Consider the following 25,835-nt stretch of genomic DNA (forward strand, 5'->3'; position numbering starts at 1 on the left):
GCATCTCCCTTTGAGCCGAACTCGAGACGATATTCCTCTGCCTCTGTTTAGCCGACTCCCTCCCACCGTCTTCGCTTTGCTGCTCCTCCTCCTCCTCCTCCTCCTGCATCCCTCGATCCTCCAGAGATCCTCCCTTAAAAGACCCATCGATCCATCTGACTAACTTGACTGTTAATATAGCTGTAGCTGCCGCTTTAGCCGCTGCTGTTGCCAACTGACTTAGAATTATCCATTGATTGAATTCGCATTTGCATTGGCCGCTGCTGCTGCCGCGGCCGACAGTGACTTCTGGCCCTCCTCCGCCGGCGAGGGCGTGGCATCCCGACGGGGCGGCATCCGCTCGTTGACGGCATCCAGGCCCTTGGCCTCCGCGAACGAGGTAATCTTGTGGTTGGGCGAGAAGCCCTGCATGGCGTTCTTGAGCGACTGCTTGCCGCCGGACAGGGCGCCGAGGGGCAGGGCGCCCGTGGGCGTCAGGCCCTTCAGCTGCAGCACCGACTCGGACTCCTCGCGCAGCACGGAGAAGACGCGCGCCATCTTGCCGATGGCACGGATCTTGTTGCGGATCACCTCCTTGCGCAGCGCCGCCTCGTCGTCCGAGAGCGGCTCCTCGCTCTCCTCGGTCATGAGCTCGTCGTCGGAGCAGATGTTCAGCACGTTGACCAGCATCTCGGTCACCTTCTCGCCCACGAAGGGCAGCGACCAGGTGAACACGTCCATGAAGTTGGGCAGCCAGTACGGGTGCGGCGAGCAGTTGAACTGCCGGATGTTCATCACGTTGTTCTCGTACTTCAGCACCGCCGCCTTGTTGTTGTACACGTCGAGATAGTTGGGCGCCGAGAAGATGGTGATCAGCGAGGGGAAGCCGGTGGTCTGGCTCTTGCGGTACATGCGGTAGCCGGCGTCCTGCGCCTCGTGCGCCCGGATGATCGACAGCAGGTTGTTGTTCTGCAGGAAGTCGCAGCAGGCGGCGTAGCTGTAGAAGTACGAGCAGCCGCGCACGGAGTTGTGCGTGTAGAAGTCCGAGTTCTTCTCGTTGCCAAAGTCCTCCAGCGGATCGGACCACAGCAGGTCGCACATGGGGCCGAAGGCGGGCGGCTCCTTGAAGCGGTCGAGCCGCCGGATGTCCTCCAGCTCGTGTATCTCGGGCGACAGGCCGCCGTGCACGCAGAGGAACTGCTGGTTCATGAGCGCCGCCAGCGGCAGGCAGTCGAATGCGTCCATGCAGGCGTCGTACACGCGCTCCGAGTACTTGATCTTGCACTCCTGCTTGAAGGTGAAGTACTCGGTCAGATGCCGGCACTCGTGGTTGCCGCGCAGCAGGAACAGCGTCTGCGGATAGGTGATCTTCAGCGACCACAGATACAGGACGCACTCGATGCTGAAGTAGCCCCGATCGACGTAGTCGCCCAGGAACAGATACTTGGTGGTCGCCGGCGAGCCGCCGATCTCGAATAGCTTCATCAGGTCGTAGAACTGGCCGTGAATGTCGCCGCACACCGTCACCGGCGCCTCGATGTCGATCATCGTCTTTTCCGTGCGCAGCAGCGTGGCCCCCTCCTGGATGATCCGCAGGGCGGCGCTCTCCTCGATCCTGCCCTCGAGTATGAAGTGCTGCTTGAGGACGTCGTGCTGCGGCTTCCCGGTCCGCGCATCGAAGACATCGGCGCAGGTGAGCTTGCGACTTGGCGGAAATGGCACGCTGTCGATCACACGCTCCTTTGTCGATATTGTGCTGCGCTTGGTGGGGCTCGTGGGTGCGCTGCCCTGACCCTGCTGCTGCTGCTGTTGTGTGCCTGCCGCCGATCCTGATCCTGCTGCTGCTGCTGCTCCTGCTCCTGCTGTCCCCGTCGTCGCCGCGGCATTCTTGCTGTCGTGTGTGTTATTGACATTTGCCTTTTGATTCTGCTGCTGCTGCTGGGCTGCGGACTGCGACTGGCTGCTGCTGCTGTTGCTGTTGCTCTGCGCCGCCGGCGAAGACATGGTTGCCCGATCCTCCGACTGCCCCGCCTGAGACTCGAGACTCCGGTGATTCGCTTCTGGCTGTCTGGCTGGCTGGCTGGCTGGCTTCCCACCTGATCACGTGTCACTGCCCCAGACGCGCCAGCTTCTGCTCCACCACCTGGTGCTGCTCCTTGTCCTTGACCTTGCCGCTTGTGTGGGATTTTCCTCACTGCCTTGTGTTGTTCCTCGCGCTCTGCAATGAAAAATCGTAGAGCCGCGTTAGCATTTGCATTTATATTCATGTTGCCCCGCACATTGCATGGCTGGTATAAATAATAAAAGAGTCCGAGCCCCATACCCTATATTTATATATTATTCTCCTTTCATCACGAGCCCATGAATCAGGTACATTGTGATTCAATCTTTCAGTATCTCATTCGTATGTTAAATATATCTTGTTTTTATTTTACAAATTCATAGAATAACTCATTTAGGATATACCATCAAAATTTCCCGACAAAATTCCAAGTATTTTGGAAGTTATAGCTGGTTAAAATCCGATAATAAAACAATTTAACCATTGTAAATTCCTATTCGCTTGACCGCAATTGTGATGCTTAGACTCACAATTGGCAGGTGTGTGTGTGGGTGGCCATTTTACAGTTAAACAATTGCTCACAGTTGCAGCAGTTTATTAGCCAGAAATGAGGAACGAAAAATCATTTCATGCCAACTACAACAGTAAATCAAAAACCAAATTAGAATTAAAGATTATATATATTATTTATACAGTTCTCAGACACGAAAACTACCTGCTAAAATCACAATTGAAAAGAGAGAGAGCTAAAATGACGGAAGCCTTACACATCCAACGTCAAAATTACATTATTTCTATTATTTATACACATTTTAAATGTCACTGGCAGTAATAAAACAAATTAAAGGGCATTCAAAATTCTGAAGGTTAACACCAGTGACGGAAACCACATATGCTTAGGGAGTACTCAAGTTCTTCATAATTTATTTAGCTTGGAAACTGCAGTAATAAAAACAAAAAATACAAAACAAAACCCATAATCATTTCAAATGCCACTTACAATTTTGCAAGCTAATAATAAAGTAATAAAACAAATATTTGTACCAGTTTTTACTTTTAGTTAAATTGAATATATCTCAATAAAGAAAAAAACGTAGTGACGAATGCCACTCGAAGACTGCTAAGTTATAGTTTATAAATTTAATATTTATTATTATATTGACATTATGTACATTTTAAAATATTTTTACTGGTTTCTACTTTTAACTAAATTTAATATTTCTCGAAAAAAAAAACCTAGTGACGAATGCCACACGAAAGGTGTCAAGTTACCGTTAATATTATTAATATTTAATATTATATTTACCTACATTTTTAAATCGTTTTACTGGGTTTTAATTTTAATTACATTAAAAATTCTTTCGAAAAAAACCTAGTGACGAATGCCACACAAAGGGTGTCAAGTTACGGATAATATTTTTTATTTTTAATAGTATATTCATAAATATTTTGTACTGGTTTTTACTTTTAACTAAATTGAATTTAATTCGAAAAACAAAACCTAGTGACGATTGCCACTCGACGGGTGTCAAGTTACAGTTAATTTGCGCTCTGATTGGCAACAACCTGTTCTCACACATTTCGACGTTTTTGGCATCATTTTGGCTTTTTTGATTAATTGCCGTGTTTCGCAATAATGCAAACACACACACTCACACATTTTTATAGTAGCTGACTGGCTGTCATTCCTTGCACAAATGCAAATATGTGCAGATAAATTAGAAAAATAATCAACGCCGTCTGAATAAATATAGCGCTAACAATCATCACCGCAGCGGTTGCACAAACAGACAGGAGCAAAACTAACCGACTGACTGAATGGAATGACTGACTGATGGATGGATGGATGGACGGACGGACAAATACAGTAACTTCTACCAGTCTGCAAGTGACGTATTGACTGACAACTGCAAAGCAGTAATGGCTAAAACAATAGCACCCGACCAGAACAGAACAGAACAGGCCAAAAACACGTGCGTCCTGCCGGTAATATATCACCCATCCGCCCCGTTGTTCGGTTCGTTTTGGTTTACATATCTACATATGTAGCTGCAAATTAAAGTCAGCTGAGCTGTCTTTTCCAAATTGAACAGGCGATGGCGATGGAATGACGCAGAATTGAACCTGCCGACTGATTTTAATTCAATGTAAACCTAAGTTGGTTGTATAACAAAAAAGATCGAAGTCGAATAACACGAGTTTACAAAAACTGGCTGCACTGGATTTTAATAGAAAACAAGAGAGATTGCTCGACCATCAGATACCAGTTACTAAGCTAATGGAAGAGAGAGGGAAATGAAGATATGCAAAGAGTAAATCGACTGCTTGCACTGCTTGCATTTTTTTTTTGTTATTTACTCATAACTTTTTAATGAATGGACCGATTTTAAAATTGTCTCCTACATTTCGATAGGTATTAATAATAACAACAAAATTGCATTATCACTTTTAGTAAATCCGTAAAGATGTGGGCGCCAGGTCCATTTTTTAAGATCCTTTATAGAAACGGAAACGCTTCCTATGACCTGTTACATACTTTCCTTTCATTGCATTGCTCTAAAATCATTTTCTTTCGAACAATGTAATTTAACGACTCAATTTGATGGTTGCTCCATTTTGCCCAAAAAGACATTAAAAATCACTCGTTTTTATTCGATGACAATTACAAGCGGAAAACTGATTACAAACTTTATGGTTTGCTGCTATTTAGGTGCTTACTTTGTGTAACTTTGAAATTTGATAGAAAAGCTTACAAGAACTTTTTCTCAGTGCAATGATATCAATCGGGAATTGAAAATGTTTGGGCACGCCAAAAGCAAACAAAGTATTTTTTATGCAAATTCATATATACCATGCATGTTTGTATGCTTTGATGTACTCGAAATGACTTGAGTGTGTGCTGATTTTTAATTATTAAACAAGTTTGCAAAGTGGAGAGAACAACATTTTATCACTGCCTACACAGCTAATTTCATGCATATACATATATGTATATTCCCATTTATTTGCTTATTGTTACGTTTTTATTGCTTTGCGCATATTTTTGCGTTTACACGATCGCATCAGCACACCCACAACAAAACAGGGGGCTAAATATGTTCGACATTCCTTGCTGAACGTGTCCACCCCCCTACACTCGGCAAAAAAAAGGGGCCCCTTCCCCCTGAAGACAAAAATCGCAAGCAGAAAACTGAAATTGTAGCAGAAAATCTGCCAACAGGGTCAATAAAATATAACTTTTTGTTTACTTCCACAGAGTCTGTGCTACTTTTTTGCCGATATCGCGCCTACAGTGAATACTCGTAAGAGTGAACACACATAAATAAATACGAATTCAACCAAAATGTATTTTGTTTTGGTTTCTTTTGTTATTTTTAATCCAAAAAAAGACATACTTAAAAAATTAAAAATAAAACAAATGAACACATGTAAAAAAAAAACAAAAAAAATATATATATATTTCTAAAAGAAATCATTTACTTATAATAATTGCTTTCTAAAAAATATTCTGGCTGCCTTTAAATTTTGCTGTTTCTGGGAGCTCGTTTTAAAGTGTAAACAAAATTGAACTAATTAAATGAGTTATCATTAAAATCTTTGTTTAAAAAGAGTGGAGAATTTATCAAAAATTCTGGTTTGCTCTCATATGGTTATTAAAAAAGCAATTACGCAAAAGATTTATTTTTCTCAGTTATTTTTCGGTAAGAAGTCTGTCGCAGATGTATTTTATTAAAATTATTTCAGTACAATTTGGTTAATTAAGTAAAACTAAATCCCATTTAATGCTAAATTAAACAACTTTTTTTATAATCCAAGTCCCAAGCTTTTTGGTTATCTATTAGCAATTAGGGTGCGAAAAGCTCAATTGCCCAATTGTGCTGCATTAAAATTTCAACAATAGTTTCCAATCAATTAATTTGGAAACCACTTACCACTAACTACAGCAAAGCAACAACAACCGTGTCTTGTTTCGTTTAATACCTTAATTAATGGCTCATAAAATGTTACGGATTTTATTGAATTAATTCTGGCTGTCAGATGAACGATATGTATATGCACTGCACACGTCCATATTAGAGGGGCTCGTCCCCAACGTGCAATTTATGTGTTACATACACAACACATTAATGTGCATAAATGGGCATGTCTTCATTTTGTATGAAGCCCGGGTGTTAGTTCCTCGCATGTCGGTGTAATTGTATCAGCACTCGTTACTGGAGCCTCCCGTGTGCAATAAAGTGCAACGTTGGGCGCCACAAATCGAGGAGGACGAACGGTTGCCCGAAAATCTAATTTGATTGTCCGAAAATTAAGTCAGTCCAGTCAAGTCTTTGGGTCAATTTGCTAATTCGAGAGAACGAAGCCTTGAATACCCTAGCAAATCAGGCCCTTGTGCGCTGATATTACATTTAAATTGTCTAAATAGTTTGAAAGCCTGTTGATTTTTCAAGGATATTTTCTTTTTTAATGGGAAAGTTTTGAACCGTTAAAGATTAGAAAGAATTGTTGGAAATTATTAATGAATATACGTTATTATAGGTTATTCACTAATAACATCTTAAAAATTGGTCCTACCCAAATACTTTTAAGTATGTCGTTTGATTTTGTTGAAATATAAGTATTTCAATTAAAAAAGATATGTTATCATAAGTTATTGGCCAATAACATCTTAAGTATTGATCCTCCCTAAATTCTTTTTGGTATGTCGAGTTATATGGACGAAATATAGGTATTTCAATTAAAAACACTATGGTCCAAAATGAAAAATTTAAGCGCCACAGAATTTATCAACTATCTGTTGAGTAAAAGTTGGTCGAAAACCATAAATGAAGATATGTTATTATAAGTTATTAACCTATAAGTTCTTAACTAACAGTCCTCCTTTAATAGTTTTTGGTATGTCGACTTTTATTGACGAAACAAAAGTATTGAAATAAAAAAATAAATAATAAAATATAAAAAAAAACATATAGTTTATATCTAGAGTATCGCTAAAGGTGGATGACGTAGCTCCAGTTGCTTGACTTTGGCTTTGCAATGACGGCGGGTTAAACCGAAAACCGGCAGCAAAGGCTTCTGGCTTCAAATTAGCACTCAGACACAGAGGGGCATTAATAATTTAGGGGCCTGAATGGCGTAATGTCGAAATGCCGTAACGCAATGTAATGTAATGGTTGGAATTTGAATGGTGGGGCGACACATCCACATCGGTGGTTCGGTTTTTGCGGCTGTGGTTGCTAATCGAGCATTTGACGCATCAAATTGAACGAAAGCGAGCGTTTTAATGGATATGCATTGACAGTTGCAATAAATTTGCGCCATAGTTATTAACCTCAATTTTAATGCAAATAAAACAGTTTGACCGCGTAATGAACACAGCACATGTTTGTGTTGTGTTGTGTTTTTTTTTTTTCCTTCAATCGTCGCCGTGTCAATTGTAATTTGTGCTAATGTTTTTGCTCAATTTATTGCAATAAATATATTGGCACGCGTTTTGTGAATGTGCTTTCATTAAATGGCGTTTATAAGTGTAAACTGTTGACATACGGCGATAACAAATATGTAAATATGCAGAAATAATGAATATAATAAATGTATTATTATTCAAGGGTCACTCTTAACTTGGTCGTTATAGAAATTTTAACCTTATATGTGGGTGTATAAATATATTTACACTCTTGGCCCAATTTCTATCGCTTACATGTTTATCGAAAACTCTTCTTGATAAATTTTCGATAACTTTTATTGTTTTAACCACTGGCATCCAATTCCTATATTCCCAAAGCACAATTGTCAGTCGAATGATCTTCAAATCAAAAGCATAATACTCCCATTTTCTTACTCTTATCGCTTAATTGTTAAAATTTCTATCGCTTACTTGTTTATCGGTAGATTTAAATGAACGCTTATCGATAACTCTCTTGACAAAAGCTCGATAACTTTAATTGTTTCTACCATTGGCACCCATTCCCAATATTTTTCTTTAGCTATCGAAATAGCACAATCAATCGAATGATCTTGAAATAATACTCTTATCGCTCACTTGCCTATCGGTTGATTTACACAAGTCCTTGGGACAATAGATTGAATAATACGCATACTTAATCGATCAGACTGCATTTAATGCGTCTACTACTCTCCAAGCGAAGCGAAATGAACAACGGCGGAAAATAACAACATCGCATCGACTGGTAAAAACAATTTGTTCAACCCATTAAGTTGGCATTTAATAGCCCACTTGGCCTCACTTATTGACGCTTTGTACAGGTGTCAGTCCTATAGAGACAAACTTTTTTCCGCTGTTTTTTTGTATTTGTTTTCTGCGTTGTGTGTGTTGTGCCTTTCTTCTGCATTTGTTGTTCTCGTTTCGCTTCTTCAGTATTTATTTTTCATTTTAGTTTGCGGTTTAAATTCTGGCAGGCATTTTGTTTCGCTCGGTGGTTTATATCATGCGATAAACATGTGTGCCAGGTCTGGCCAACCGAAAGACCCACCCGAAAACCACCCAACCACCCACACATTTGTAATATTTCGCCTGAAACTGAATCCATAAATTCAGTTTCAGTGCCCTGTATTTTCAATGTTTATCCAACAAATAAATACATGCATGCCTGCATCTTTCGCGTTCGTTCGATTGTTTGTATCGCAATTGGCGAGAATACAAATATGCATGGGGTCTTGCGGTCTAGGGTTGCCACCGTCACAATTACAGCAGCCGTATCTTGCTTCGCCGCCGCTCCAGCGGGGCGGCAACTCTATAACTTAATTAAAAACGCGGGGGGTGCAAAAAAAAATGTGTAAATATTTATTGTTGAATGCAGGAAAACAAATCAACCGATCCAAGCAGCGCGTTTAATTAAAGCGGGCAAAGTGCGCTCGCTATATTTGCTTAAAACTATTTGCGAAATGTGGCAAAACTAATTAAAAAGTGTGTCGAATGCCAATGGCAAGAACAAAGGCGAGACATCGAACCGTACGAATCGAAACCAAACCAAACCGAAACAAGAAAAAAAAAAACACACAAAAAAAGAAAAAAACCTAAGAGGGGCACAGCTGTTTGTTTCCATGTTTCTGTGTTTGCTTTGCGGTGTCTGGTAAAAAGAAGTGAAATATCAACATTCGGCAAAATACCGCCAGCCAACAACCATTCTTGTTTGCATAAATGAACAATGTGGAGCATTGTGGAAAACAGAGCGGCATGGTCATAATATTTGGGTTCGATTTCCATTAAAAGTGGAGCACCATGAATTTTTGGTTTCATACATGCGAGAAACCAACAAAAATTGTCAGCTAATTAGTTGAGTTTACTTACAAATTTCCTATAAATATTTCAAAATTTTTAGAAAAACTTCGGTAAACTTCTATTATAATTCTGTATAGCACTACATTTTTATTTTAATTAAGCTTATAATAATTCTTTAAATTTAGCCCTAGCCACAGTTTAAATGTCAATTTGATACCTTTAAAGCCTAAACGATGCAGCAGCCTGTGGGAAAATGTCATATTAACCCATTGCTGTGTTCTTGGCTTACTTTGCATTTGCATAATTCCGCTTTCATGCGCATAAAATGGCTTAGCAATTGTTCTTATTCATTTTTATAAGCAAACATTTACGTGTTATTCTTTGTGTTTATTTTTTTTATTTATAACTCGTATTATTCCATCTATTGTCTGTTGTGTGGCATTGTTTTCCACTAGCACAGCAGCACAAGCAAACACACGGAGGAAAAACGTTTATAAATGGTAAATTATTCAGCTTAACTGGTGGCTTTTGTCGCCTGGCTCAAAGAGAAGCGCGCCAGAGCGTTAAAAGGCTAATTTAAATGATTTTCCTATCCCAAAAATCAAGGTGAAACTTTCTCAAAATTCTAGAATATTCAAGACCCTTTACTCTTCGTTCTTCGCCTGTTGAACCCAAGAAGTAGGTATGTAAGTACTACACATTTGTGGGTTGTTTGCGTGCCTATTTGGTTTTTGCGCCCTCCACTCAATGTTGTTGTTCTTGCCAATTAATTATAATAATTAAGTTAGAAATGCGTTGCGACTAAGCAACAGTAACAGCGGCAACAGCGAAACCAGGGTGAGATAGTAAAAAAATGGAAAAAATATAAGCGACAAAAGGGAAAATGGAAATGTTTGGTTTCTACACGCAAACGCATTTTACGGCCGAAGCCAATTTGCCGGGCAATCCTTTGACGTTGCTTTATGGGTTATATGTACATATACATATAGGGGTGGAGGGGGTGGAGGGGGTGGAGGGGTGCCAGTGGGCTAGAAAATGTTTGCACAAAAAACCGCAAAACGGAAAACGCTCACATGAGCACACATAAATATTCATGCAATTGTTTTTCACGTTACGCAGTCGTCGACAATGATCATGTTGTATGATGATGAAGTCACGTTGTTGCCAAAAAAGAAAAGGAAAAAAAAAATACGATGAGGGGAAAAAAGGCCGAAACAAATAACCCAAAAACAAACAGCGCGCAAGTCCCCCCTCGTTTACCCGCCCATGCACATGTCACCCACATCCACATCCACCAACCAACCTACAAAACCCACCTACCAGACACAAACAGCCGAAAAAACACACACGGATACACACGACAGACAGCGCGACGAGTAAAAATTTTTATTTTCACATAAACAAAATGGAAAAAAAAAATATGAGCGAAACACTGACGGGCGTTAAAAACATATTTGTTCGAAATTTGAAGCAGAATTTTTTCCTTTCTTTTCTACGAACTCACTATTTCCGTCTCGTTCTGTCGCTAGCAATTATTTTACACGTTGGTCGCACGCCATTTGGCCAATTTTTACCGTTAGGACGCAAACAGAGTGTACAGTTACCCGGAGGCATAAGGCCGAAACACACACGCACACGCCAAAAAACATTGGACACACGCACGGAAAAGTCTACAGTAGAAATCGGTTATAGGACATCTGCACACACACACACACATCGTGGCTTGTCAATTGCGACAAAAATCCCCCATTGGCAAATACAGCAGTGAGACAGGAAGTTTGGCCAAATTGTAAACTCAAAAGGGGTAATAAAAAGCTGTTACTACTATCAAAATAAACAGTGAAGAATTTTTAACACTTTTCTTAAAATATTCAAAGAACCAGAAATCAATGGTATTATATGATTTAATAGGATATTATATGATACAGAGTTAAAGGTATATATCAGTAAATTCAGTCTAATATTTCTTATAAAAAATGATCTCGTAATTTAAAGATATTAATTAATTAAGGTCAATTGCACCTTCCTTCATAACGATCAACTTTTTAGGATCTTCCCATGGAAATGCATTATGTAAATATGCATATCTTTTTGATCTTTTGATCTTATGTGGTATCTTAGGAGATAAAATCTGGCATAGTGGCGAAAATGTAGTAATTTTTATACCCATAATACCCTCTTATGATTTCAGTCAGAAGTTTGCAACGCAGTGAAGGAGACGTTTCCGACCCCATAAAGTATACATATTCTTGATCAGCATCACTAGACGAGTCGATCTAGCCATAACTCAGAACCGACCGGATCAGATAACTATATCTTATAGCTGCTATAGGAAGAATCGAAAAAAAAAAAATTCTAGCTTGGGTTTTTTTTAAATATTACCTTCTACTCTTGGGGATATTATTTTTTTAATTTTTCCTAATTTCGAATAAAATATTAAAAAAAATCGGACGACTATATCATATAGCTGCCATAGGAACGATCGGAAAATTAATGGGAAAGTAAAAGGAAATAAATTTTAACTTTTTGACTCTTTTTAAATATTTCCGAATTTCAATTTTAATTTTATCAAAATTGTACGACTATATCATATAGCTGCCATAGGGAAGGAAAAAAAAAATAATCTTAAAATAATACGAAATTTAAAATTTTTGCGATTTGTAAGTTAATAGGAACGATCTGCAAGGGTATATAAGCTTCGGCTGGCCGAAGCTAGCTTTCTTTCTTGTTATACCCTTGCAGAGGGTATTATGATTTCAGTCAGAAGTTTGCAACGCAGTGAAGGAGACGTTTCCGACCCCATAAAGTATATATATTCTTGATCAGCATCACAAGACGAGTCGATCTAGCCATGTCCGTCTGTCCGTCTGTCCGTCCGTCTGTCCGTCTGTCCGTCTGTCCGTCTGTCCGTCTGTCCGTCTGTCCGTCTGTCCGTCTGTCTGTTTCTACGCAAACTAGTCTCTCAGTTTTTAAACTATCGGGATGAAACTTTCCCAAAAGTCTTCTTTCTATTGCAGGTAGTATATATGTCGGAGCCGACCGGATCGGACAACTATATCTTATAGCTCCCATAGGAACAATCGGAAAAAAAAACTTTAAAAAATTCTAGCTTCGGTGTTTTTTGAAATATTACCTTCTACTTTTGGGGATGTTATTTTTTAAATATATCTGAATTTCGAATTAATTATTTAAAAAATCGGACTACTATATCATATAGCTGCCATAGGAAAGATCGGAAAATTAATGGAAAAGTAATAGGAAATAAATTCTAGCTTCTTTGGTTTTTATTGTATTATCTTCTACTCTAGGATATGACTCTTTTTAAATATTTCCGAATTTCAATTTTAATTTAATTAAAATCGGACGACTATATCATATAGCTGCCATAGGAACGATCGGAAAATTAATGAGAAATATTAGAAAATTGAACATTTTTGCGATTTTGTTAGGAATGATCTGCAAGGGTATATAAGCTTCGGCTGGCCGAAGCTAGCTTCCTTTCTTGTTTTTCATATTATAATAAATATTCCTTCGAAACTTAACTTTTTTTGTGTGTGTTCTCCTCGGAATAAATAAGTTGCCTACTTGAAAGTCTTTTCATCAAAAACATAGATTCATTTTGTATGGTTTTCATTTAATATTATATGAATTTACTCCTTTAACAGCTTCGTGACCCAAATGGGAAATCCACTTGTTACGCGTAAAATGACTTCCTTCTAACTTTTCAAGAAAATTAATTTACCGTGCTTTTCCTCTTAAAGTACCTCCGGAATAGAAATTCTAAATGCTAATTTAAAGCAAACTACACAAAAAAGCATGCGACACTTATATTCACTTTTTTTATCGTTTAAAATACAAATTTTCGTACAGATTTTGTTTAAGTAAATGTTAAAATTAATTTATCGTTTCTAAAGAGCACACACAAAAAAAGCGACAGCAAGGAAAGAAAAAAAAATCCAAATCAACGCCTCGCACTTTTTTGGTGTCCGTTTGATTGACAGCTCTCGGACTCTCGAATTCCCCCCAAGACCCCAAGACGCCCCCATTCATCTTAAATCCAACGTATAGATCCCACACCCCCCTCTTTTCAGCTGCCTGCTCCAATAACTCAAGTACTTTTTTCACTTTGAGCGATTTTTCATATCCTATGTGTGTATATTGTTTGTTTGGTGCATGAAAATTGTCGCACAGCGAGATTATTTTTGGCAAATTGTATTCTACTGGCTGTTGTGTTGCTCTGTTACTGCTCGACCTAATTTTAGTGTGCTTTCTGCTTTCCATCTCGCTCTTGCTTTTGCTTTTGCTTTGCTTTCCACCCAGCAATTAGCATTAGTCCACTGCTTGCTGGCTGCTCAACTGGCGGCGGTTTCAAGTGGGTTGCTAGGTTGGGGGGCTGAGGTTCAACCCCGTAGTACACAGGTTCAGACAAAGGTGTACAAAGTGGCCAGCTAGAATGCGCATGCAATTGTTTATAAATAAATCCCTCCTATTAAGCTGTCTCTTTTAATATGCACTGCATGCCTAAATCAGTGCATGCGATCTGCCGCCTGGCATTTATTGGTAAACAACACCCCCGAAAATACGGACACAAGCTGAAACCACAATTTTAGTCCTTATTGTCCCTCCAATGTCTCCCAATCTATCCAGGCAATTTATTGGAAAGTACAAAGGCCTCAATTATATATTCTGATTATCGATATAGTTCACAAACAACAGAATTCTGGAAAGACATTACTACTACTGTCCCTATCTACTTGGGATGAACGGAAGTCGTTTAGGTTTTTTTTTTACCAAATTGTAGCCAAATTGAATCAAAAGGTTATTACTACTGTCCCTATCTACATTGAATGAAGCTCTTAATCGACTGAAGTCATTAAGTTATTTTAATCAAAAGTAATTGAAACTGCACACCTAACGTGTTTAGTGTGATTTACTAAAGTATAGTATAAGACAGGATTTGTTTCATTTAGTATAAAAAAACAATTGTAGCCTACCTGAATCAAATGGCTATTACTACTGTCCCTATCTACATTGGGTGAAACTCTTAATCGACTGAAGTCATTTAGTTATTTTAATCAAATGTAATTGAAACTGCACACCTAACGTGTTTAGTGAGATTTCCTAAAGTATAGTTCAAGCCAGGACTTGTTTCATTTAGTATAGGTTGTTTGCCTTTTACTACTGTCCCTATCTACTTCATTATTTATTTATTTTAAGCGCCCGCAATCGAAACTGCTCACTAATATATAGTATAATGAAAACCAAATAATGAACAAGAGACCCTTTCAGGTTGAAAGGTAACCTTTGGCCATAACTACTAATATGATTTGGAAGACAGCAAATAGGGCTTAGGTCGGTGCAAACAGCTGATGTGCGTATCGTGACCACATTTAGGCAATCAGCCAACACACACACACACACAGACACGAAGAGAGCGCAAATCTTGTAAAACGCTTCGCATAGGTGTCAACGACAGCAACAAATTACCTATAAGCTATTTAAAGGCATTAACTTTAACGAGTAACCGTAAAATGCAACATCACGTATACGCACGCACACCCACGCACACACGCACGTTGGCAAACTGAAAAAGAGAGAGCGACTGAGACGGCGAGCTCGGTGGGAAAGAGATGGCGAAAAGGACATGTCATTGACAAAGCCAGGGAGAGAGAATAAACGACCAAGGCAACGTCATCATTACCATTATCCTTCGTCGCCGCACAGTGGCGGTCATAAAAACTGCAACAGCTTAGCTAAATTTTCTTATTTCGCTGCTTTTTCTAGCATTTTTTTTTTGTTTTGTTTGCCAGTTTTGTGTGTGCAAATTTATGCAAAGCAGCAAACAAAACAAAAACAAATCCAGCTAACAAAACTAAAGCAACCGCCTTTGTTGCTGGCTAAAGGCATTGTTTGCATGCTGAGTGCACTCACACAATCAAAGCGAAGGGAGGCCAAAAGGAAAAGTAGCTCCGCCACTCGATGGCCAAGAGCTGAGCACAAAATCAAGCGGCATGACCAAAGCATATACCAAAAAATGTAATGTGCTAGAACGAGGACACAACGATTTAATACCCTAACAAAGTAAGGAACAATTTATTAGTCAAAAATTCACAGAACGAGAAAGACAGGAAACAAAACTTCTGAGATATTGTGATTAATTTGAGGATCTTTTAGTATAATTTGAAAGCAAAGCAAAAAAAAAAAAAAAAAAAATATTAGCTGTTCTTTTACAAAGGATTATCGGGATCTACGCACGTATTTAGAATTAGCTTAAACTTAATCTTAATTACAAACACCTGATTAACATTTAAATGCCTTCGGAAAGGGTATACAAATGAGAAGAACAACAGCACACTCAAAAGTTTCCGTCATACAGCATAAAATACTTTGGCCAACAACTTTGCAAAATGCTGCCAACAAAAAAGGTTAAGTAGCACAAACGCAAAACTTACACAGAAAAAGAACCAACACTACCAGAAAAAAGAAAAGCAACAACAGAAACAAGGAAGCAACTTTTTACTATGCACACAAATGGGGTAAAACCACAATAAACGAGGAATAACTCGAATACCCTTACCTAAATACTTAAATATTGATATTTTTAAAGAGCATTACTAATTTCCAGTTAAGTTTCAGTAAGCAACAAAAGTTAGTTTATAATGGTATTTTAAGAAAGGCCTTGAAATTAAATGGTGTTGTTAATAAAGTAGATAATCGTAATTGTAGTTGATAAAGGACAATTTGGAGGTTTCCATTGTAGAGGGTATTATAATTTCAATCAAAAGTTTGCAACGCAGTGAAGGGGACGTTTCCGACCACATAAAGTATATATATACTTGATCAGCATCAATAGCCGAGTCCATCTAGCCATGCCCGTCTGTCCGTCTGTCCGTTTCTAAAGCAATCGCAATGAAACTTTCCCAAAAGTCTTCTTTCTATTGCAGGTTGTACATGTGTCGGAACGAGCCGGATCGGACCACTATAGAAATAATCAAAAAAATAATAGAAAAAACATTTTAACTTTGTAGAAAGCAATGATAGTCTAATATTTAAACCCAGATTTTTTTCTCGAGTTCTTTATATTTTTTTTCCAGTAAAATCTTGAGATTTGTAGCTTAATTTTGTAATTTTAAGTGCTGCGAAGGGTTAATATTGGTAGAGTGAATAACATAATCTTTAACCTGGATTCCCTTTGTTCAGAATTCTCGACACACACACACACCTGCTAGCCTCACACACACACACACAGAGAGCCCCAGAACGGAATTCCCCAAGCGGTTTTTGTTGTTTCATTCATTCGCGTTGCGGTTTTTATGACCACCAGTGTATGCGTAAAGTAACTGTAACGAAGCTCCGGGAGAGTGCGTTAAGCAGTGGGGAAAGGGGAGGTGAGGGGGAGGTGGAAAGAGTAGAAAGCAGGAGCAGCTGTTTAAAGTGCGAAGCTGAAAGCGAAAGGGCGAAACAAAAGCATGCTGAGAGAAAACATACACTCACACTCGCATACACACATACATACACCCAGCAGGAGATGAAGGAAGGATGGGAAAAAGTCGCTTTTGAATATTTAATATTTATAACTTGAGCAACGAACCGAGAGATGATTTATATCCCCACCGGAAGCTAATCTCGAGTTGGTCTAACTGGGACGAAGGACGACGGAGGAGAGGGAGAGAGAGTGAAAGAGATAGCAAGACAGTGGAGCTTTTGATGGGGCAGCCATAACGCGGTTTGAGGTTATGTGCGGTGTGTTGCCCAGAATATAACGCTGAAATATGACACACCGTACCCAGTACTCACACAAAAAGAAAATGCTTGACCTGTTTTTGCAAAATAATGTTTAAATATGAAAAATTCCGATATTATAGGCTAGAAAACATTTAACAAGTACAGCTTTAATATGTTAACTGTGAGAAAATTGAAATGTTAGAAAATAGAATTTAAAAATATTTTTTTCATTTAAAAACAAAAACAAATAACATCTTTCTTTCTGTATAGTTATCCTGTATTCTGTATCTGTAGGTATACGTAGTTTAAAGCATGTTGCACCAAAAATCCAAATAAGTATGCTTTATCGATTCCCCAGCACAGCGACACAAACGCCCAAATCCAATAAGACCGGAGAAGCGCGCGGATTTGGTTGGGATTCAACTTAATTTCGTTGCCGTTGCGCTGTCTTGAGGGTTACGAGGGGTTACCGGGGGGTTACCGAGGGGTGATTGCCTGGGTCCTGGGCTCTGGGCTCTGAGTCCTGGTATCTTCCTCCTTTTTGGAGTCCTGTCCTCCTGCAAAAAGTCAACCCTGACCGCTGTTGAGGCGCATGCACGAACCGAGAGATACGATACAGGCACATTTAAGGCCCCACAACACACAAACACACAGGCCAAATACAACGACACACACACGCACGCACACCCAGGATCAGGATAACAGACGTACGCAGTCACTCAGTTAGTCGGTCATTATGACGAAAACGACGTGGATGTGGATGTGGACGTGGATGTGAATATGGATGCCTATGCCTCCCACTGTTCCTGCCTCTGTTTCGGTTTCTGTTTCTGTTTCCTCTGTTGCTGTGTTGCCTTCGCCTCTTCTGTCTGCCTGTCGTCCTGCGTCGTCCTGTTGCTGGCACACACGAGCAACAGAACAACACAACAAAAACACCACAGCAGTAGCAGTAGCAACAGTAACAGCAGTAACAGCAGCAGTGGGGAAAACAGATACAACGGCACGCCAATAATGAAAATGAAAACAATGCAACGTTGTCATGAGAGGAAAACATCGAAATATTTTAAGTAAAATAAACAAAAGTCCTCGCCGGTTAAACAAAAATTAATTAGTTAAGTAGTTTTTTGTTCAGATATGTATGTTCAACTTAGTGTGCAATGCTATTTAGAAACAACATGATTTGAACAGGGCAAAATTAGGACACAGTAGTCCCTTAATAAATTGAGTTAACTAAATATTGTGTGTTGTTAAAGAAATCCAGATAAGTTTACCTTAAAATTGGGAAAGATGTCAGTCTAGGAACTGTACTTCAGTATTTTACAATATCGAAATCAGCCTGGTAAACTGCAAGTCAAAATATATATAAATGAAGGCAATAAAAAGCCTCATTAATGAATAACCATTAAGCTACTAATTAATATTAAAGTTAGAAAGTACAGATTCTTATAAAAGTTTAATATTTTTTTGTTCTAGTTAAACTTCATTTGAAGTTAATTGATTTTAAATTGAGCAATTAATAGCTTTTGGAATACAAGAAAAAAAAATCAATTGCTACCCAGATTTTGAATTTTAATTTGGGCACTTCATAGGGACCAAAGTGAATTTTCTTTTATGTTTATTTTTGTTAGTACCTTCCCCCCTCCCTCTTCTCTTTCAACTTTCATCTGCGCGTATCCTTTTTCTTGGGCCCGAAACGTCATCTGCAGTACAAAAGGATGCGAAGGATGAAACAGAAATGGGAAAATATGCCAAGTACAATGGGTCGCAGCGGGGGTGATGGTGGGCATAAAAAAGATGCTGATGTCATTGACAACAACAACAACAACAGCAACTGAAATAGAAACAGCCAGAGGTTTCGAGAATCAGGTGGCCGCATATGAGTTAACACGAATTAAACTTATACTGAGCTTTGCCCATTTTCACCTTCTCCACCACTATTCGCAGTACACAAATAAAAAAAAAAGTAACTATTCAAATAAACACCTACGATCTCCACCTTATTTTACTAGTTGAATGACGTTGTTCGCATTAAATACAAATTTCGTTAGATATGATCGACAACTTTACTTTGGCCACAAAGGCCGGACTTTAACTATCCCAAAATTCATCAAAATTTTCGTTCTGAATTTTTTTCATAATTTTATTTTTAATTTCATTTTTTCTTTCTGTGTAAAAAGCTCTTCTTCTAATGAGGAAGTGCAGGCCCACGCATACCGTTAAATATTTATGGAAATTTTATAGGGGTGCGCTTGAAAACTTTTCAAAAACTCAAGCCAAGGAGTGTAGCGAAATCAAGGCTCAATGTTTGAGCTTATCACACCCACAGTGCGGTGACGCTTGGGTGAGAGGGAGACGGGGACAGAGAGAGCGAGCGAAAAATAAATGGTAAGGGGAGGGGTGGTGGGAGTGAGTGGGAGAGTAGGGGGAAGGGTGTATGGGGACAGGGAGAAACTGTGTCAGTGTCTGTGTGCGCTATATACACATGTATCTGTGTGAGCTTAGGTTTTGGCTTTAGCTCAGGCGATTTGTTGCGTGCTCTGTCGCTGCCACTGCCGCTGCCTCTGCCGACGTCAGCAGAGTTGCCGTGTTGCTTGCTACTTTTTGCAAGCTTTTTCCTTTTTCCCTGCGCCTCTGCTCACATACACACACACACACAAAGCTGAGAAAAAACGCATGTATTTGTGTGCAGCACTACACTAAAAGTCAATTGACCCGAAACTGTTGGGAATAACTGTATATATGTATGTATGTACATACAGCTGTATTCATAATAATAGCAGTTCCCAACCTGCTTTCAACCTTAAACCGTTGCAGTTGTATCCCATTTCCAATGTAAACGGATATCTATATACATAGATCGGAAAACAATGAAAAATACCTGAAATTTAAAAATTTTAAAGTTTTCGCACTTTAGAAACTGTTCAATACATACAATTGTATATCAGCGGGCCTACACTTCGTATACGTGATTTTTATATACTTTTTTTATTTCTCGGTGTCCTCTTTATGGAAAAATAAAAACATGTAAGCATCAGTTTTACCATAATAATAATAGCAATATAGCAATATATTTATAGGGACTTAAGTGTGTCCTTATCTATAGAGTGAAATCGGATGGCACGACTCTTATTTTGAACACAGCTGTATGAAACGTACATATGCATGGGCATGCCAACAAAAATATTTGCATTCAGTAACAAACAAACGCTTCTTTAAACTTTACTCACAATGAAAATGGGTTAACTTAATATTTAATCAGAATTTCAAAAATTAATAATTGGGATTCGTTCATGCCATTCAGGTCAAATTCTCTTCTCTCTTAAAGTCTCATATGGATTACTATTACAAATTAAAGTTTTCTTGGTCTATTTTTACAACGGAGTACGTAATGTTATATTTACTTTTATTTCCTTTGCTGCCGAGAACTTTCTTCAAACAAAATTCTAAACTAATTGATACTTTCGGTTAGAATTGCGTTGAAAGAGATTTTCGCAGCAACCCGGATTATGTTTCAATTATTTAGAGATGGTTTAGTTCAATTTAATGTTCTCTATGCATTTTTCTTCTGCTATAAATAAAGCTTTTTCATAAGTGGAATGCAGGTCAGTTTATAATAAATAGTATTTCGAAATGTACATATGTATGGTATAGTACTTAAAAAGATAAATACTTGCTTGAATACAAGCAAAATAATTTTAAACATTTAAGGTTTACTTCGCAGAAGCGAGCTTTATTACAATTCAATAAAAGTTGAAATACTAACGTTATTGGTTATTAAGTTTTTTTATTGATAGTAGGGCGCTTTTAATGACTATCGTTATTCCAGCGCTATCTGTGCTTAAATTTCTTTAAGTGCAACATGTACATACATTCATATACGTATACATATGTATATATAGTTGGGGACCAGGAAAAACTGCAACCGACCCGACTTCTTATTCACGGAAGATTTCCACCAAGTTCTGTGGGCTTTTTTAAGCATTTTCATTCTCATTTCGCTGCTGTTGTTGTTATGTTCGCGCTTTCCCATTTGTGCTACTTTTCCCCTATGGGCTATAGCCAAAACTCGGGCGCAACTCTCTGTACTTCTAATAGTTTCTTCTGCCGCTTTCGCTATTATTAGCGCAATTTGTGTGTTCGAAAAGCCAGAAAAACACACCGATGCTCTGCTTTGAAATTCTGTGTGTTGGCGGGTGCTTTACTATTCAATTTCTATTCTTTGTAGTTTGTTATTTATTTATATTTTTATTTTTTTCTTTATATTCCATTCCCCCTTTTTCCCATTTACCATTTACCGTTTCCCATTTCAATTGTATTGTATTCTATATTCTGTCTGTCGGTTCGGTTGGCCATTTCTCGTCGTGAGTCATTTCGCATTGGCTTCCCACGCAGCCTCTCGTTAGCACTTTGAGCAATTGTCGTCGTCCAGCTAATTGTTCAGAAAATGCCAAAAAAAACCATTACCAATTCCAATTCCATCTGCGAACAGCACCTGCTACAATTCCTAGTTTTCAGTTTGTATCAGTAATTAGCGCTCACCGTTGTTAACTGGCAAATTGGTAACTGGTAAATGTTAACCGTTTGCCGTTTAGCTGTCAAACTGCATATTTGCATAGGTAATCACTCAATTGACAATCGGTACAGGTCGGGGTTCTGCTGCTATAGTGCATTTTAAAATGACACAACCGGAACTCGAGTCGAATCAAAAAGCCCTCCACTGCCGTCGACCGAAAATGACCGCCCACCCAAAGCATTCACATCCACATCCACGTTTTCAGTGCTTTGAAAATTACTTTAAAATTACCGTCCGTCATGTTTATGCCGCGCACCCGGGAATTTGGAGAAAAACAGTTCTCACACTGATTTTAATAGAAGCACCTGTTCAATTGAAAACAATCGATTGAAAAACACAAGAGCATGGCCAGCATTAATAACATTAAAATGGGCACATTTTCTCTTTAATGCCATTTGAACTAATTAGGGATCTAAGGAAATGTACCAGGAATAAAAAAAACTATTTGGAACTTGAAAAGCCTGATACCATAGAATAAAATTGGAAAGGGTCTTTGGGGAAAAAAAAACAATTTATTTCAAATAAATGGATTTTTCAACATGTCGCTTTAGATTAACTTTTTGGGCAACTTTCTAAAAATTGTAAATTGGACAGGCGCCATATATAATAAGTAGGGGATTATCATGCACAGAAAGAAAAAAGTTTTGTATGTTTTTGAAACCCAAAAGAATTATCCTAACTTCTGTGTTTAAAATATATTATTGCATACTCCTAAGCACCCTTTTTAGGGCTTGTAAAACCTTTTAAATTTAATTATTTTGGATTTGAATACAAAACTTTTTTACTAAGCTCCTGTGTCCTTATTATATCTATATTAGAAACTGCATCCTCAAAACTAAGAATTTTTTTCAGTAATTTATAGGATATCCTCCAGAAGTTTCGGTATGTTTGCGAACTGCTTGACGCATAAACCGAGTGTTATCAGCTTTTAAGGACAAACATTGGGCGACAATTGTGGGCGGTGGGACTTTAATTAGGTGGGCTGGGAATTTGGAATGGCGGAACGTCGATTGCGAATCGCTTGGAACGTCGATGGTGCAATTATTCGATGATTGCATTGAACGCCCCGCAATTATTATTGAATTGCAGCAGTGTCCCCGGCTCAAGCTCGCCACTTGGCACTTCCTGGCCGCTCCTCGTGGGAATCGAAGCAGCTTGAGAGGAATGCCGGACGGAATGCAGCGTCGGTGGAGTGGAAATGCAATGGGTTTCAGGTGGGGTGTGGGTTTGGGTTTGGGTTTTAGGGGAATCATAGTAGGGAATAAGGAGCAAGGAGCCAAAGTGACGAGATGAGCCAGGGACCTTGGGTCTGAGCTCTCGGAACGAAAACACGCGCACAGTGGAACCTTGTGGCATGTCCCTGGAGTTGAGAGCTCAGCTCAGGAGTCGAAGGACAACAAATCGCAAGGAGGCTAAAAGAGAGAGACGGAGATGGATATGGAGAGAGAGAGAGCGCGACCTGGCAAAGAGAGAACGCCAAATTGGACAAACAGTAGTTTTTTAAAAAAAATTAATTTGTCTTTACATTTTACATCAGTTGAAACAAAATGACTTTTGGCCCGTTTAATGAGTTTAAAAATGTCATCTAAACAAAATATTTCTAATTTTGCAAGGTATAATTGTTATATATATTGAAAAAAATAATTTTAATATTCAGCCAAAATATATTAAATTATTAATTTATAATCATCATAATTTTCTGCCTGTGTGTGCGACGTCGGCAGCGACTGCGCAGCAGCAGAGCAGGCAAAAAAAACACAAAAGGAGAAGAAAAAAAACAGAAACACACACACACATTGAGAAAAGCGAAGGAAGAACCGTTATGTGCTGCTGCCACAGCATGAAAATTTTCGTAGCTTTTGCTTTGGTGTCCTGCCGCTCATACACACACACACACACACACGCAGGACGAGGAGAACCGTAATTTACGTGCGGCTCTCTCCGAGAAAATCTCTTGTTTGCACACACACACACACACAGCCACACACGAAAGTTTTCTTGTTGAATTTTACTGATATTTCCATTTCAGTCGCCTTTGGCAGCCTTTTACCGTTATGATTTTTTTTCACTTTTATTGCTGGTTTTTGCACACGAAAAAAATTGTTTTTGGGGATGTACGTACACAGCTTCAGCTGAAATTTCATCGCTTTTCATCGCACACACACACACCAAAGATGACTAATAAGAGAAAAAAATGTTTGCCTATATACATATTTATATACATAGTATATACACACACACACATGTTGTGTGTATCATGTTATTTTACCCGTTGCACTCGCGTATTTTCTGTTTTTTTGGGGCAAAAATCGGCAGGAAAATTAATTGAAACGGGCAGCAGCGGACATTGACATTGCGTTTTTCCTCCTTTTTTTTGGCCCGTTTAATGCAATTAATGTATGTATGCACACACAACAAAAAAAAACATTTCACGTCTTGGCCCGTTCTTATTGGAATATGTACACATACAGCTGTATGTATGCATATGTATATTGGTATGTGTGTTTGTTGGTTTGAAACTGCTCCAAGCCTCCCATTTGCGTCTGTGTGCGTGCGTGTGTTGCACAATTGAAAGGGGGCGGGGTGGTCGAAGGGGGTGGCGGGGGGCGGTTGCGGGATGCGGGAGGATGAGATGTGGAAAATAGCACCAGAAAAAAAAACAGAGACTGCTTACAATTTACCTTAGCTTCGCTTTGCTTTTAGCTCGAAATTCTATTCGTTTTTTCACTCTCGACGACTTAAGCTTTTGCTTTGCTTTTCTTTTCTATTTTTTTGTGTTAGCGGAGCGGAGCGCGTTTGAAGTTATGTATTTATCGATGCGAGTTCCATCACTGGTTTAGTGCGAAAAGTTTTTCTTCTCTTTTGCCTACTTTTTTATTCCAAAACATCGATATTTGATATATCGACTATCGTACTTGCAGTATTTAAATACTAATTATATCGATATTTCAAGTACGCACTATCGATGGTCGTTGGTAGTTATCGGTTTTGGATTTCGAAATTTATATTTTTCAATCTAAAAAATAAAATAATGCCACAAAAATGAAGCAATTCAATTGGAGGTGGGTGTTTGCTTTGACAACGCAATGAAATTCATTGCATTGGAATGCCTAGAGATGGAACTATTTTGGCTTTAAATCTGGATTGATTTTAATCTCGCTGGCTATAAATTTAAATTAATCAATAACATTACAATTTTGAGGTATTTTTTTAAGAGGAAATAATTAAAAAGACTCGCTACTAAAATAACCGAAAAATGTCTAAGCCCAAAGCACACTTTTTGGGGCTGCCAAAAATGTGTACGAACATTTTCTTATTGGAATTTCCAGCTCTAATTAGACAGAGTTATTCGTAAAATTGAAACAAATTGATGTAAGTGATATTGATTGAAAAAATCGGATTTTAGGTAAAAACATGCACACAAATTTGTTTCATGCAACGTAGATTATTTCGAACGCAGCATATTTTTTGCAAATTTGACCTTTTTACATATCTTCCACCTAAAAGCACATTTCGGAATATATCAACCTTTTTTACCTATTTTTATTATACCCTTGTAGAGGGTATTATAATTTCAGTCAGATGTTTGCAACGCAGTGAAGGAGACGTTTCCGACCACATAAAGTATATATATTCTTGATCAGCACCAATAGCCGAGTCTATCTAGCCATGTCCGTCTGTCCGTCTGTCCGTCTGTCCGTCTGTCCGTCTGTCCGTTTCTATGCGAACTAGTCTCTCAGTTTTAAAGCTATCGCGATGAAACTTTCCCGAAGGTCTTCTTTCTATTGCAGGTAGTACATATGTCGTAGCGAGCCGGATCGGACCACTATATCTTAAGGCTCCCAAACAAATATAAGAAAATTCATTGTAACTTTGTAGGAAGTAGGCGTTTTGATTCTTGACTACTTAAAAACAAAATTGAAATAAATCGAAACGCTGAATCTGGAATCCCTGGAACTACACCGAGTGAGTATTCTTTTATCTACAAGGGTATATAAGCTTCGGCTGGCCGAAGGTAGCTTCCTTTCTTGTTGGAAATATAATATTACAAGTTGGCATGTAATCGTCAAAGACCAAATTCAGCAAATCGACCCAGCCTACTTTATAGAGTTTGTTCTCTCATATGAAATTTGTACATTCGAAATTATAACTGTTTCTTGCATCACAAAAGCTCAAAAACCTACTTAAACTAATGATTATTAATATTGTATACAAGATACAACATATAACTAAAATATTAACCATAAATACTA

General features: G+C 38.7%; 1 protein-coding gene across 2 annotated transcripts; it reads right to left on the bottom strand.

Annotated features, from left to right (window-relative positions):
* Positions 1 to 96: 96 nt before the first annotated feature.
* Positions 97 to 24,431, bottom strand: CanA-14F (Calcineurin A at 14F). Of its 2 annotated transcripts, none has more exons than XM_017144199.3 (2): positions 24,264 to 24,431; positions 97 to 2,197 (listed from the first exon to the last, which is right to left on the bottom strand). In XM_017144199.3, exon 2 carries the CDS (start codon positions 1,981 to 1,983, stop codon positions 226 to 228), a length of 1,758 nt encoding a protein of 585 aa, XP_016999688.2. In that variant the 5' UTR covers positions 1,984 to 2,197; positions 24,264 to 24,431; the 3' UTR covers positions 97 to 225. The 2 variants fall into 2 exon arrangements, with proteins under 2 accessions (XP_016999688.2, XP_016999689.2); XM_017144200.3 differs by having other exon boundaries at positions 24,257 to 24,431.
* Positions 24,432 to 25,835: the final 1,404 nt, after the last annotated feature.

This window comes from Drosophila takahashii, chromosome X (genome assembly GCF_030179915.1).
Source record: "Drosophila takahashii strain IR98-3 E-12201 chromosome X, DtakHiC1v2, whole genome shotgun sequence".
Lineage (NCBI taxonomy): Eukaryota > Metazoa > Arthropoda > Insecta > Diptera > Drosophilidae > Drosophila > Drosophila takahashii.